Source organism: Coccinella septempunctata, chromosome 1, assembly GCF_907165205.1.
Source record: "Coccinella septempunctata chromosome 1, icCocSept1.1, whole genome shotgun sequence".
Taxonomy (NCBI): domain Eukaryota; kingdom Metazoa; phylum Arthropoda; class Insecta; order Coleoptera; family Coccinellidae; genus Coccinella; species Coccinella septempunctata.
Window position 1 is genome coordinate 7,213,184 of NC_058189.1, and position 14,764 is coordinate 7,227,947.

General features: G+C 36.7%; 1 protein-coding gene across 2 annotated transcripts in view; it reads right to left on the reverse strand.

Moving 5' to 3' along the window:
• Positions 1-1,008: 1,008 nt before the first annotated feature.
• The window catches only part of LOC123315854 (Down syndrome cell adhesion molecule-like protein Dscam2), a 111,466-nt gene continuing 97,710 nt past the window's right edge, over positions 1,009-14,764 (reverse strand). Inside the window, exons 19-31 of one of the 2 annotated variants that reach the window (XM_044901749.1) lie at positions 14,259-14,411; positions 13,657-13,812; positions 12,936-13,232; positions 12,245-12,462; positions 9,973-10,206; positions 9,533-9,782; positions 8,769-8,912; positions 6,556-6,696; positions 5,736-5,849; positions 4,639-4,817; positions 3,741-3,885; positions 1,617-1,707; positions 1,009-1,553 (exon numbers count right to left, since the gene is read on the reverse strand). In XM_044901749.1, coding sequence (XP_044757684.1) covers positions 1,310-1,553; positions 1,617-1,707; positions 3,741-3,885; positions 4,639-4,817; positions 5,736-5,849; positions 6,556-6,696; positions 8,769-8,912; positions 9,533-9,782; positions 9,973-10,206; positions 12,245-12,462; positions 12,936-13,232; positions 13,657-13,812; positions 14,259-14,411 — 2,366 coding nt within the window. In that variant the 3' untranslated portion in view covers positions 1,009-1,309. Of the gene's footprint in view, positions 1,708-3,740; positions 3,886-4,638; positions 4,818-5,735; positions 5,850-6,555; positions 6,697-8,768; positions 8,913-9,532; positions 9,783-9,972; positions 10,207-12,244; positions 12,463-12,935; positions 13,233-13,656; positions 13,813-14,258; positions 14,412-14,764 lie in introns of both variants that reach the window. The other variant, XM_044901744.1, reaches the window with a different exon arrangement.

Below are 14,764 nucleotides of genomic sequence, written 5' to 3' on the forward strand. Positions count from 1 at the left end.
AAAAGCAAAAAAGTATAGGTAATAGTAGATTTCCGCAATCCGTAGGGCCCAACTAGTTAAAATTGCTTTTCTTTTCCCGTGCAGGTAGTCGTGAGAAAATCTTCAAAATTGGTTTGTCAAAAGTCTAAACCCTTTGGCGTCTACCATTATCTTCAAAATTTTCATTCTCACCGTTTGTTTTTCTAAAGAAGAGCTCGTTTTGCTTGAGCTCTTCTAGTTTTCGAGATAACCTGATTAAACATCCAAATTGTTGTCTGTTTCCAAAGCGCCTGAAAGTTACCATCCATATGCATCGATGCGAGATGGTCTTGCATTCTCATTTAGAATCTATTTTTTGCATTTATTCGATGTGATAATATATACTGTTGGTACTTACTCTGGTGGCAATTTTATTAGCAACATGCTAATATTAGTTACCATGATAACTTCCAAAATACCGGATGTCTATTAAAATATCAGCGCAGTCGTAGAAAAGCTAATTAGTGATCTATTTAAAAATACTTCTCACTGGCTCTGCAAAAGTTACTTAGTTATTTGAAATAGTTTATTTTAATTTAGTATGTCTTTACTATTTTTAGTTGTATTTGAAACCTGTAGAAATAGTATAATGTTATATTTTGTATCGGTGCTTTTTCTTTTCTATGTAATAATGTTTTATGGTTGTATTCTGCTCTTCATCTGTGAGTACGATCAATCTGTCAGTGTACTATTGACAGATTCGAAAATGATGCAATTCTGGAAATGTTCCTGTAACTATCTTCTTTGCAGTGTTACTTTTGAACTACTTAAAAAGTTACGGATTCCTGTAAGCTACAGATCACTAAAAACGTCCAGAATTGCAATTTTCCTGTAAACTTATGAAAAGTTACAGATTGGCTTACAAAATGAGGGCAGAATACCACCATCAATTCTGCATTATTCGCAAGTTTCCCTGTAAACATGCGTAAAGCGCGTCTCACAGTCTCTGAGCCTAAGAAATGATGTGGGGCAGTCAAATAAAAAAACGAATTGAAAACAATAAGTGACTATATTTTTCTGAATTCAACTATCCATAATTTATCTGCTTCATATTGGGATTTGAGAATTAAGGGTTATCGTTTGATTAATATTCATCACTGATTGTATCTGTATTACATTGTACTTATGGGGTTGGTATTACCTAGAAATTGATTAATTAAACTCTAATAAAATTGATCCAAAAACCTTATATATACATATATAATTATAAACTCAATTTCTCTGAATTTTAGTATAAAATTTGTAACTTTGATTTTGATATCTCGATAATTTAATTTTATTAATATTATGTCTAGACAGCAATAGAATAATCTGTAGGTTGCCCACTTGAACTGGCTGGTCTTGACCATAGAGATGAGCGAAGTCCTAGTTTGATTTTTTTCAGGGTGTCGATGTCACATTCGGCCTCACTCAGCTCTGCAGGTCTATCAGGGGTGTTCTGTTCACTTTGGTCCGGTCTCTCCAAGAACGTCGTTTCGGCAACGGTAAGTGCGAGCATTTGTCTCTGAGTTGGGCTCCGACCTTGAGATAGCCACCTACGCGTGACGTTATCTTTCGTTAGTATTGATTGAGCATGCAACTCTTTCGCATTCATATACCTCGATCTGTTTCTCCTCGGTAAGGATTTCTGTTCGCACATTGGTGATATGTCCGATGAAGTACTAGATTGGGCTCCATGGTAGAGATAACCTTGAAGAAATGAAAAATCATTCAACGAACACAATTTCATTTTTCAAAAATTCTACTATAGTAAGCTTTTTTCGGGTGACTTGGGACGATTTTGAAATTCAACTTGACATATTTCAAAAACGGTACCTATTTTTATGTGGGAAAGAGGTTCAAATATGCTAAATGACTCAGGCTATTGATTAGGATATATACCATGCTTCAGAATTCGGATATAAATTAAAAAAATTAAAATAAAAGATACTTGTCCCAAGTCACCCACACCGAGTTGGGAGGCTTGGGACATGAGTTAAAATCCATTGATTTCTCAACTCTCAAATGAAATAGGTGACTTGGGACGGTGTATAGTTTTGAAAAATTACACTTTGTGATTATTTAGTTGAAATTCGGTAAGGAAATTAAATGATAAATCCCTATTACAGCGAAAGTAAATATATTGCAACTCAAATGTAAAAAAAAACTGAAGAAAACAAGGGAACTTTGATTTCTTTCATTATTTGGTGATTTCTTTATGGAAATATCGTAAATAATAATATCCTGCGAAAAATTGGCATATTTCCTGCTACCAATGCGCCGCTTGTATCTATTCGGCATTGTCCCAAGTCACCCTATGAAACAACAAAATAAATGGATGAGATCCGTGTTGCCGTTTGATTTGTAAACAACCTTGTTTCATGACATATCTAATATCCCACGTATCCAGAAAAAAAAATTACACATGAACAAAGTGAAACACATGTATAGGACACTACAAAGTATATGGGCTATAAAAAACGCGCTTTTACTCTCCTGAATTCGTTAATTTTTCCTGTCAATTCAAACGCTCTGGTCACGGCAAACTCAACAGGAATTAATGATTAAACTAACTGAAAAGAAGCTACACAATCTTAAAAGTTTGTCCGTTCACTCATAAATGGAAAGAAACAAAGAAATCTGCAAGGGGGGTAATTGCCCCAAGTTACAGGACTGTCCCAAGTCACCCGAATCTACGTTAACCGAGAGCTGCAGAAAATATTTTAGGAAGAAAGTTCATGCTGATTTTTATATTGGCAGAACTGGAAATGCTAAATATTATTTCGAAAGAAACTTCCTCAGCAGAGGTATGCAAAAAAGTGTGACTTCTATTTTTCACCATGTTTGTCATAAGGATCGACTTATAAACCGCTGACTTTTTACCCAAACTATGGTATACTGTTGAAATTGTATTTAAAGTAGCTATCTAACGATGCAAAGATATATTCTAGCCAGCCATTCGAAATTATAAAGTATTAGGCTGTTTCCGGTGAAACCAGAAGCAGCGTTGGTCTGAAAATATTTCAGGGAGAAAATTCATAGGCGAAAACCCCAACGTAACTATTTTCAGCATAAAAATGGGATTTAGAGGGGTCTACACCGTTTTAGGGGTCAGTTCAAAAAAAAAAAGGTATATCTCAAGTCAGAAACCATTTTCATTATAATTCAATACAATCATTTTGTCAGGTCCGAAAGCCAGAAATTTTTTTATTTGTCAAACAGAAAAAAATTGAGAAAGTTTCATTGAAGAACAAATGTTCATTCATGTAATTCACTTTCCGAGGTAAATTGATTTTTTCAATGAATTTCCCCATAAAAATTTTCCTCGAAAAGTCTCTTCATTGGCTACAATTCGAAACCTGCCGAAATTGAAAAAAGACGCTCGTGAAGTGCTGCCATCTTTTCGACAAAAGTGGAAACTATTGTAATATTCGTAATTTCTACTGATCGTTTAAGTGTTCTGGAAACACCCCTCATTCTCGTAGTGTTTCCCCCTTTTCGGCTTATACGGAGGGCGTGAAAGTCACGTGGTATAAACTTCTCTTAACGTCTAATAGGCTATCCACCGTAGAACAGCCTGTACCTACATACCAACTAATGAAAATATAAGGGAGAAAGAGAAGGAGAACCATCTATTTCTGCTTGATAAAAGTACCCGGAAAACACTTGAATTAGACGGAGGGCACTGTTGTGTCAGAGAGACTAAAGTTGCCTTAGCCATTGCAAGACAATTTTGAACTTACTGTGTTTGAGCTTCATATCTAGGTGATTGGACGATTCCGTCCTACTCGATGTTAATTGGTCACCATCTGACTCACTTTCTTCACTATCTAAGTCCGTTTTCCTGCCAGCTTTTCTCCTTCCGTGACCTTTACTTTGCAATTTCTGCTGAAAAAAATTGTTATCTTCAAATGTTGAATTTAATACTAACCGAGTTTATTTCTTCATATATCCGCATAACCCTTGAGATTAATACTGATATTAGTCTTGATATTAGTTTGTAGCAAAAGACGATACGAATCTCACACCTTGGTTTATCTGGTTCGAAGTCTGCTGCTGAAGTGAAGAATAAATAATTATTCCATTGATTAGTATGTGAGAAATAATACTAGAATCCATCTTAATATGATTAAGATGTGGATTTGCAGCATCTTCAGCCTATCCTTCAGTATAACAAATGTTCATCGTCGATCAGACGAAATGAGAAATCATTTACTCACCAAGTGTGGAAGCTGCTCAAATGAAATGCATTCAAAAAACGAGAAACTCTTATTGGTTTATTTTCATTCTTTCTTTCAAAGCATACTTCACCAATATTTATTATTAACCAAAAAGGCTGAGACGGAATGGAAGCTGTTCAGATGATGGAATAGTTTAGAAAACTTATCCTAACATTCGAAATCAATATTATGAAAGGCTTTATAGTGAGAATAAATCTGAATTTAATGGAACAATCAAAGCCTCACACATGACATTTCAAATAAATCAGTCTTCTATTAAACTCCCATGTGTAGTTACGATAAAGAAAAAACTTAAGGTCGCGTTGCAGAGAAGTTACCTTAGAGGAGATTTTAGTAAAGAACCTTCACATTCCAATATCTTTATGTGTCAACAGACTTGACAAATAATCCCAAAACTTACCATATTATAGTATGGAGAGTTCCTCTGTATTGATGAAGTGGCCGGAGGGGTTGAGGCACAACCTTCAGTCATAGGATGTTCATGGTACATGAAACTGTGCAGCATTGCTGTTGTTACTGGAAGGGTACTGGGTTCTGACAATTGGAAAGTAGCGTAGGGTGATATGTCTTCTGATGTTTCTGTGGATAAGACATGAAGAATTATTAGGGTAAAATGACCAATTGGGTAGTATAGCATTAATTAACTGTTATCTCTCCCAAAAGAGTTGCTTGTTCGGGAATCATGAACCGGCTTTCAGTTTACAGGGTGTCCTAAATTCGATGCTCACTGAGAGCATCTCGAGAACTATAGGATTTATAAAAAGAAGAAGGGTCTCTTTTTTCGAAATAATTATACCTATTACCTATACATGAACACCAGGAAAAAAAAACCAATTCTAGACCCAACATATAGGGAGCCTCTCATCATGAGACCGAAATGACATACAGAAGGTTTGAGAATAGTTTATACAATTAACCGAAAAATTGATTGTTTGATTGAAAAAAGGAATTTATATTCTTTTCTTGCTATATCCATTTCATTATTATCTATCTCATTTTGATATAGCGTGAAGTATGTGAAGTATAACATATAACCTTCGCTTGGTTCTGGAAATGAAGAATACGTCAAGAAATGCCACTTTGGTCAACTAGAAAAATATGCTACATTTAGAATATACGTCTAAGCGAGTAAGTTGAAAAATATCAATTTCCCGAAATGAAGTTTGTATGTAAACAGAATGTGAATTGAATGATCTTGAATATTCCCTTATTTATTTTCACAATTATATTTTTCATATCACCACGAGAGAGAGAAAATTAACGCCGACTGCACTACTCTGAAAATTTTAGGCCCGGCGCAAATAGAAACGCAGGTTAGTGAGGTGACGCAGAGTGAGTTTTTGTAAAACACAGAAAAGACCAATACTGCGCAAATAAAGCGTGACAGTGACTTGTCAGATAGTACGTGCATCGCAGGAAAAAGCTGCGTCACCCTGCGTCACCTCACCAACCTGCGTTTCTATTTGCGCCGGGCCTTACTGATGATGAATTACTCACCTGGTATTTTTTCGCCTTGTAATCCCACTTTATGTATTGTGGCATAGTATCTTTCTCTCTGTGCTTCTGCATTTTGCAAATTTTCCAAACGTTCTTTAGCAGCCTCATTCCTGCCTGAAAAATATGTCAGTTGTGACGAAATAATATGCAAAATATTTTGAAATCAATCAACCCTCTTCAAAAAAGTTGTCGATAAAAACAAAGCGTTTCTAATACAGATAATGCATCTTCAGGTTCTGAATTTGCTAACTTCTAACTGATCGAGTAAGGTATGGATTTGTTTTCTGTCTTTCTAGAATGATGAATCATTGCAATTATAGACAATTTATTCCCTTATAGGTAGCACTTTCCTTCCCCTTTATCTCTGTTTCTCGAAACAAAATTAAAGCTCTCGCAACGTTATCCCTCAATCGATTTTCCTACTTCCCTTAAAATATGTTTTACTCCTTCTAATAACTCAAAAAATTTATTTAATACAGAAATCTGGTCAACTATACATGGAGGCCGAGTTATTTCCTTATTTTGAACGGTCTAGAGGTGACGGAAGTAAGTAGCAACTTTTATGTATTCAAAATGTAGGTACTCAGACAACGCAGTACAGACAAAAACATTATCATGTAAGACTTTTTCCCAACTTCATTAAATGAATAATGAATAAAAGAGATTAGGAAACTAATAAAAATTACTGGTGAATGATTAGCTTTTAAAATTAACCCTTATACGCTGAATATTAGAAATAAAGCGGAAATGGTGAACTCTGAGTATTGAACTCAATAGTCATAGTGTGTAAAATGCCCAATATAATTGCTTCAATACTTACGACGTTTCAAGTAGGATAAAATTATGACTATTAACAAAACCAGTAAAATTCCTGCTCCTGCAGCTGGAAGGATAATCTTAATATCTGTATAAAAAGAATCTGAGTCGTTGTTATTCTTCATAAGATGTTGAGAAGGTATATCTGAAAAAACACATGACTGAAAATGAAGGTGAAACTAAGAAATCAGAAGGATATTTTGGATTGAGCCCATATTTCTCTTGAAACATCTCAATCGTTTCCTCCACCAACATCTGAAGCGCAATATAATCACACACTCCACACTCCACACGACTCGTGCGACCAGCACGCGAGCCTTCCGAGCCTATGCCTTTAGTGGCACCGCTTGTTGTCGGTACATCAAAGGAAAGGATCGCTATACTCGCGTCGACCTACTCGTGTTATGTGGGACGAAGACAAGCCTACAAATCGGATCCTCGCGAGTCAAAGCTTGACAAGCAACCAGTGGCGGCTCGTGATCTAGTTCACTAGGTGTCTACTTTTAGAATATGAAATTTTAAAAACAGTTTTCCGCAAAATTTTATGCAATTTATAATTCTTTTTGAAACATACCTGTTCTTATCAACTAGCTCGTTGTGCTTAATAATATTAATCCGGTATTCTAATTGAGCTGCGATATTAGTCGTAACCAGAAAAGCTAATTCTGTCGAACAATTTACATGCTTGGCAGATAGCTCATGCTTCTTAATTTTTTCATTAAGGTGCTTCAAATCTCTAAATCCTGCCCTTGCCCATACGTTATCAATTGTTATACACTTGTCTTGAGAAGTTTTTGGAGTTTTATCTGCCTGGGTTAAATTTAAATCGGGAGTCGGTTTACCCAGCAGTTGAATACGGCTTTTTTCCGCCAGCGAAAGCCTCGCGAAATTGTCACTGACACTATTGTCCGCCGTGATTTGAAAACGTAAACAAATACGAACGCACGCTAGGTTGTTTATACGCTAGCCGACAGCGGCTAGAATGAAGCGGATAGGGGCTACTTTTATCGTAGCCCTTTTACTCCTTAAAACGACCGACACGAAGAGTTGCGGCTGGAGCCGAATGACTGTCCGAATGCAAGAATTCGGGGCTACACGATTCATCGCCCATGCAGGGACGAACTGCTAGATTATGATTGAAATAAACAAAACTGCAGGAGTCGCATGAAAGTTTTACATTAATAAATTATATAAATAACCGTGGAAAGTAATATTTTCATTGAAAATCGTATGGGAAGGTAAATAGCATAAAAGGACTGATTTCTTGTATGGGGGGCTGTAGCCCTATAGCCCTCACAGACCAGCCGCCACTGCAAGCAACTGAAATAATATGGACCAAGATAGAACGAGCAAGGCTGCTAGTCAGACGAGCTACACCAGCCTACTGGACAAGCCCAAGACTGTACAAGTAGTGTGTACCGGCCTTTAATGTTACGTTTAGAGGTAAGGAACGGAATGAACCTAAAGGCCAGTCCACACTAGTCGAACTCGTACTCGTGTTCGCCCGTCATGAGTATGTCTAGTAGGATGGTGTGGTTCGTCTGACTCTCAGCCGTGTTCGTTCTATCATGGGCCACATTATTTCAGTTGCTTGTCAAGCTTTGACCCGCGAGGATTCGCTTCATTTGCAGGCCTGTCGTCGTCCACATGAGTCGAGTGGCTCGACGAGCATAAAGATCCTTTCTTTTGATGTAACGATAACAAGCGGGGCCACTCGTAAGGCTTGCACGTTTGTCTCTCGGCTCGAGCTATCTTTCACTAATGTGAAAGATGGCTTGCGAGTAATCTCGCAAGCCATCCGAGTTACATCAGCACGAGCACGAGTAGTGTGGACCGGCCTTAAGACTTCCATGGATCTTGCCGACCAATTTTATATAAATCAATTATTTAAAACCAATAGCGTTTTATTGGAAAATTTTGTTTTTACCTTTTCAAGAAAAGTTCATGGAAACTTTTTCGAAAGAAATAAATGAAAAAATAAAATATAAAACAGGTGTGAATTAAGCGTCATTTTCGGCCCATGGGGAGTTTAATGAGCAGATTCGCAGATGGATAGAGATTCAAAATTCCTGATGGCCTACGTCTATATCAAACTGCTTCATAAGATGTTTGAAGAGAATATTCGCGAGGAGTTTGAAGGAGAACTTTTCATATTCAATCAAAGTGAAATGGTGCAACAATATCAATTTCTGGAGACAGTAAAACAAAATGCCATACCTCCTTCTTTTGTGAGCGTTATGAAGGTAAATTCTTCAAAGGAGTAACCAGCTACGTTGTGTGCCTCCACTTTAACTATATATTGAGTGGCTGACGACAAACCAGTGATCGATGTCTTGCGCTGCGGCTTCAATGCACTGGACACTAGAAAAATATAATCAGAAAATGAATCGACTCATTACTTGCTAATTGTCAAGTCTTATCAACGGAAAATCAACAACAAAGTTATGAGATGGTATGTCAACTTTTGTTTTGCCAGAGATTCAATGTTTTATCTTACTTTTCGTGATACTTTATGAAGAGATTCGCATTTTTTAGATATTGTCGAATATGCTACGGCGCTTTTCACAATTCTCTGTGTGCTTATATTGTTAGATTAAATGATAATCTGACTTTTAACATGAATGCCCAGAAACCTTTTCGCAAGGTGCTTCTGGTAGCTTTCATAGAGATTATATCTTCCCAAAACCATTTAATGAATGCTTCGATAAAACTTTCTGAAGCTGAGATTTGGTCTTTTAACAGGCCCTGTTAAGGTATAAGCTTGGTATACCACCTCCAATAGACAGCATCAGTCCTAATGTCAAGGAGGGCGAACAAGATAAACCAGAAATAGCATCACCTTCGGCGTTGAGCTTTCTTCATTGCTTTTTGTTCAAAATTTAATTTTTGTTACTTAAAGAAGTATTCTTTGAGAGTGTATTTATAATTATAACGAGAAAAAGTTGAATAAATGACGTCCTATAGGTGTAAAACTTACTCACCAAGTGTCCATTGCGAGTCGATGGATTTCCGGTACTGCAGAACGAAGTATGAAATAGGACAGCCATTGTCTGGCCAGATGTGTAGCCTTAATATCACAGATGTTGAGTTAGGAAAAATGAAAGAAGAGGAAGGTGGCACACCTGGGGGACTTCCCTGAGTTCTAGCTTGCAAAGGATCACTAGCAGGTGAAGTACCAATCTTGTTAGTGGCGGTCAGGTACAAGTGATATGTTGTTCCGCAAGATAAACCCTGCAACAACAGGATTGAACAACCAAATTGAGAGATAACTTCAGTTATAATAGTGGAAAGTCGTATAACACAAAGACAAAGACAAAGACAAAACTAGAAGAAAAAATAAGTTATTTTGGAAATACACAATTTCACCTGACTGAAACCGAGTGTTAAAGCTAGTACATAAAGAATATCATAAATTTCGTACCTTCAACTCATAATTGGTTGCATGTCGAGACAGAGCTACCTCTTCAACATTATCATGTTCTTTCTTGAAACTCAGGGTGAAACCATTAACTGGAGCACCACCATTGCTTCCGGGCTTCCAATGTAGAAGAATGCTGCTGCTCGTGGCACTAGCCACGTACAATATAGGGGCAGAAGGGGTTACTTGTACTAGCAGGTAGTACGTTATACGATCCGATCCCTGACCGTTATCAACCTGTTTGAGCATTTTATGATGTGAATGTTCGTTTTTCTACAGCAATAATAAATTGTATTTAACTGTGTAGGAGTATGAAGTCATTCCATATTGTTGGTTTCATTGCAATATCGGTTACTATCATTAAATTTTTTCGTTCATGAGATAACACACATTTCCAACTACAATGGGCAAAAAAATTAACGCACATTCTGAAAATCTCAATTTTAATGAATGTTTTAACTCTACATTGACTTTATAACTTATTTTTTATGTTCCCTCGGGAAGGTTTTGAACGAAACAAGACACATTAAATGGAAGAAAAATTCAGGATTTCACCGCATCTTATGTGAAAGAAGATAAATGAACAATTTTCAAAATACTGAAATGCTGATATGTTATTTAATCTTGGTATTTCCACCCCTTGCGTTAATTACAGCTCGGCAACGACGGTTCATACTCAAAATGAGTGATCTTAAAATGTTCTGATCTAATCCTTCCCCTCGTCCTTCCCAGATTTCTCCGAGTTGGATTCCTAAGTCATTAAGAGTAGCTGGATGATTTTCTGAACTTCTCAGCCTTCTATTGAGGTTGTCCCAAACCTGCTCAATCGGATTGAGATCTGGACTTCTTGCTGGCCATTCCATTCTGGCATTATCGTCCAATAAAAATGAAATTTTCACCAATGTATGGGACAAATGGCACTACATTCTCTTCAAGAATGTTCCTTATATACTTATCAGCATTCATAGCTCTATTATCAACGACCACTAGGTCTGTGCGAGCAGTCAAATATATTCCACCCCATACCATAATTGATCCTGTCCCGAAACCAGTAGTATTCAGGAAATTGCACTGAGCATATCTTTCATGTGGACGTCTGTCTACAAGGGAACGTCGATCACAATGGTAGAGGCAGAATCTAGACTCACCTGTGAAGAGAACTCTTTCCCAATCGGCCACTTCCCAATGGATATGCTCTCTCGCAAAATCCAAACGCGCCCTTAGATGGGCTGGGGTAAGAGCTGGGCCTCTTGCCGCGACACGAGGCCTTAAATCATATTCTCTGAGGCGATTTCTTATTGTCTGAGTGCTAATTTGCACCTCATGAGTTTGCTCAAGCTGAATTCGAAGGAGGCGAGCGGTTGCAAACCGTTGTCTCAACGAAGAAACTCTCAAGTAACGTTCCTGAATGGCAGTTGTACCCATGGTCTACCCTGTCCTGGTCTTCGGACATTCATACCTGTCTCCCTGAATCGCTGCAACATTCTGGACACACTTGTATGGGAACTCCAAACCTTTCTGCAATTCTTGTGTATGTCCACCCTTCTTCTCGCAAAACTACCGCTTGGGCACATTCCTCTTGGGTCAAATTGCGTGTTTCGCGTTGCATAGCGATCGAGTGTAGAAAATCAAACAAAAGAAAAACTATTGATCACTAGAATTGATCGAGAACAACTGATTTTAGAATGGAGCCAGTACATTCAAAATCTGATAATATCATCTTTTTTTCATTCCTGCTGGGAAAAAACATCTGTATTGAAGAAAACCTTTGAAAGTGGATAACATATGCATGCATAATTCTGATGAAAATAATTATCATTGAGAACACCTTCAGTTGTAGAATAAATTTTAGATTTCCATAAAGTGCGTTAATTTTTTTGCGCAGTGTATTTGTTGTGTCCAAATAATGGGTATGCATGTTTTATGGTAGCATCATTTTAAACATGTTTGTTTTTATATATAATCCGCTCGGATTCAATATTCATAAGTTGCAAAATAAAGACTCAATTTTTAAAAATTTTAGAAATATTTTAGACTCCCTTTACAATCATCATCATCATCATCATCATCATTGCTGTATCCCGTTACCGGGAATAAATCTACAAAAAGAAGAAGAAAAAAAAAAAAATTCGAACAGACTTGTAACTTCTTAGTGCTAGTTGCGACTGTGTGCCCTCCTGTGACTAAAGAGACCCAACCGTGACCTGCAGATCCTTCCACACTCAGGGCATGGATAGTCTCCAACCAGATCTGGCTTAAGGCAATATTTGGTTACCTGGCATGAATAATTTCCGGTATCCGACTTCTGCAGATTGGAGATAATCAGTTCCCCAGTATCCAGCAATTGCTGATTATGATTCGCTCCTCCTTTCAACACTTGCTCAGCGTGGATCCATTCTCGTCTTGGAGAACCTACTGATTCACAGGGTAAGGTGACCGAACTTCTCCACGGTTTAACCACCAAGCCACCAAATGAAACTATTCTTGCAGGGACTGGAATAAAAAACATTGTTATGAAACTGTCATAGTAAAAATCTCGAAAATGAGGATTACCATGAAGTATCTTCTAGTGTGTTCATGCAAGTAAGAACCGTGAAAATGAAAAAAATTTAGGTTGCCTTGTGCCAAAAACAAAGTTGGCATACTCACAAAACATATTTACTATCACGATAGTAGTGTTAATACTGTTAATATAACAAGTTGTAAATAAAACTAGAAAAATGGAATTAAGAATAAGAATAAGGAAAAAGCTTGTTGATATAATGGGTTATGAATTAAACTAGAATAATAGAATTAGGAATCAAAATTAGGAACAAAATTGTTATTATAATATAATAAGTTGTAAATAAAACTAGAAAAATAGAATAAGGAATAAAAATGAGGAAAAAACTTGTTAGAATAACAAATAGTAAACTGAACTAGAAAAATAGAATTAGGAATAAAAAGATTCTTCTTTTTCATATTACCTCTTGAAGTAATCACTTGGCTAACGGTCTTCGAATTTGGTCCTTCGCCGATTCTCGTGGATGCCGTCACCCAAAATTGATACTCAATGAGAGGTTGAATATTCTTCACTTCATAATCTGTTTGCTGGGTACTTATAGTCTGTTTATTGTGATCAATTTCATTGCCTCCGTCCATACTCCTCTTGTAGAGACTAAATTTGGTGAGTATGCCATTGGGCTCAATTGGTGGCAGCCATGATATTCTCAGTGATTGCGGACTACTTACAACTACCTTTATATCGAAGGGTGGGCCGGGCACTGTGAACAGATGTCTGTGATACGTTATTCTGTAAGTGGCAGATTCAAAAGCTAGTCCCAGAATACACTGAAATGTATCTCGAGAACTATAAGAGTTAGGAGAAAAATGTTCAAGGACGCTCGAACTTTATTTTTGAAAACATTGGAATACTGAAAAGCAGATCATAGATATCTTCAAATATACTTTTTGAAATTCATGATCTGTTTTCTGATATACCTTAATATTTCCTCCAAAACAATTAGATCGGGAGGCCCTTAATATTTTTTTCATTAAACAAATATTACTTCCGATCGTGTTGAGGGCAGGCCCACAAGACACATTGACATAATATTCATAAAAAATTCGCTGTTTTTTTTATGTTCGAACTAAAAATTTTGAACGGAAAATTTTTGGATCTGAACATGCACTATTACTATCACATACCATCTTCGCCGGTTTGGCAGTATGTTGGGGCAGTGAGGACGCCATCACCGACTTTTGTATAAGCCAAAACTTGTAAACTGTAGTTGGTGAATTTGCTTAACCCTGTGATTACTGTTGTCAAAGCTGTAGTTTTTCTCGTTTCCATTTCGTCATTTCCTGAATGAAATTAATTGTTGAGATTATTTGTGATCACATCATTAATTATTTATCAGTTGCTGGAGATAATTGCATGTTTATGAGGCAATCAAAAAAAAATTATAGAACAGTTTCACCCCTTAGTCTAACAGGATCCAAACATTACATTCATTTCAACTAACACACACAATTGATGTTTTGCCACCAAGTCGCTCCCATCTTTTTTAAAGGTACCTACCTACATATACAGGGGAATGTTATATCATTTAGACGCTTAATTGATATGGATGAAGCGAAAAGCGAAATTCCTGTCAAGAATCAACTCTTTTCCAATAAAAATTGACAGATTTGAGGGGATTTGGCAAAAGAGCTTTAAGGGCATATGTTCTCGAAATAATAATTTTTCGAAAAATTCTTAAGTGAATTAATTCAATTCGAACCTAATTAATGAAGATAATTGAACCTACCCCTCAAGTTGTCATCCAGCACAGGCTCATAAATAAGTTTATATCCCTGTAACAGACCATTACAATGTATAGTAGGAGGTGGTTGCCAACTGACTTGTACAGATTGGGACGTCAATGCTGCGCATCTGACATCGTCTGGGGGCATGCTGGGAACTGCAATCATTCACAATTATTGATATATAGTACATATTATATTAACACCATTTTCGAATATTGTAGTTTTATATGCTATTTACAAATCATGCAGATGTGAGATTTTTAATAGAAAATTTGAAATTTCAGAAACAACTATCGTAATATTTTGGCAATTTTCTGGAGTTATCATGTGTTTTATTACCCAGAATGGGTTTCTGATGATTCAATGTTTCTAGAGATATTATCAATGCGAGCTGCTGAAATATTTCCAATTACTTAATACATATGCACTGAATGATTAACTGCCAAAGCTAACATATATTATGATTCTTTCCCACCAGTTGAGTTATCAATAATTATCAGTTCGAAAT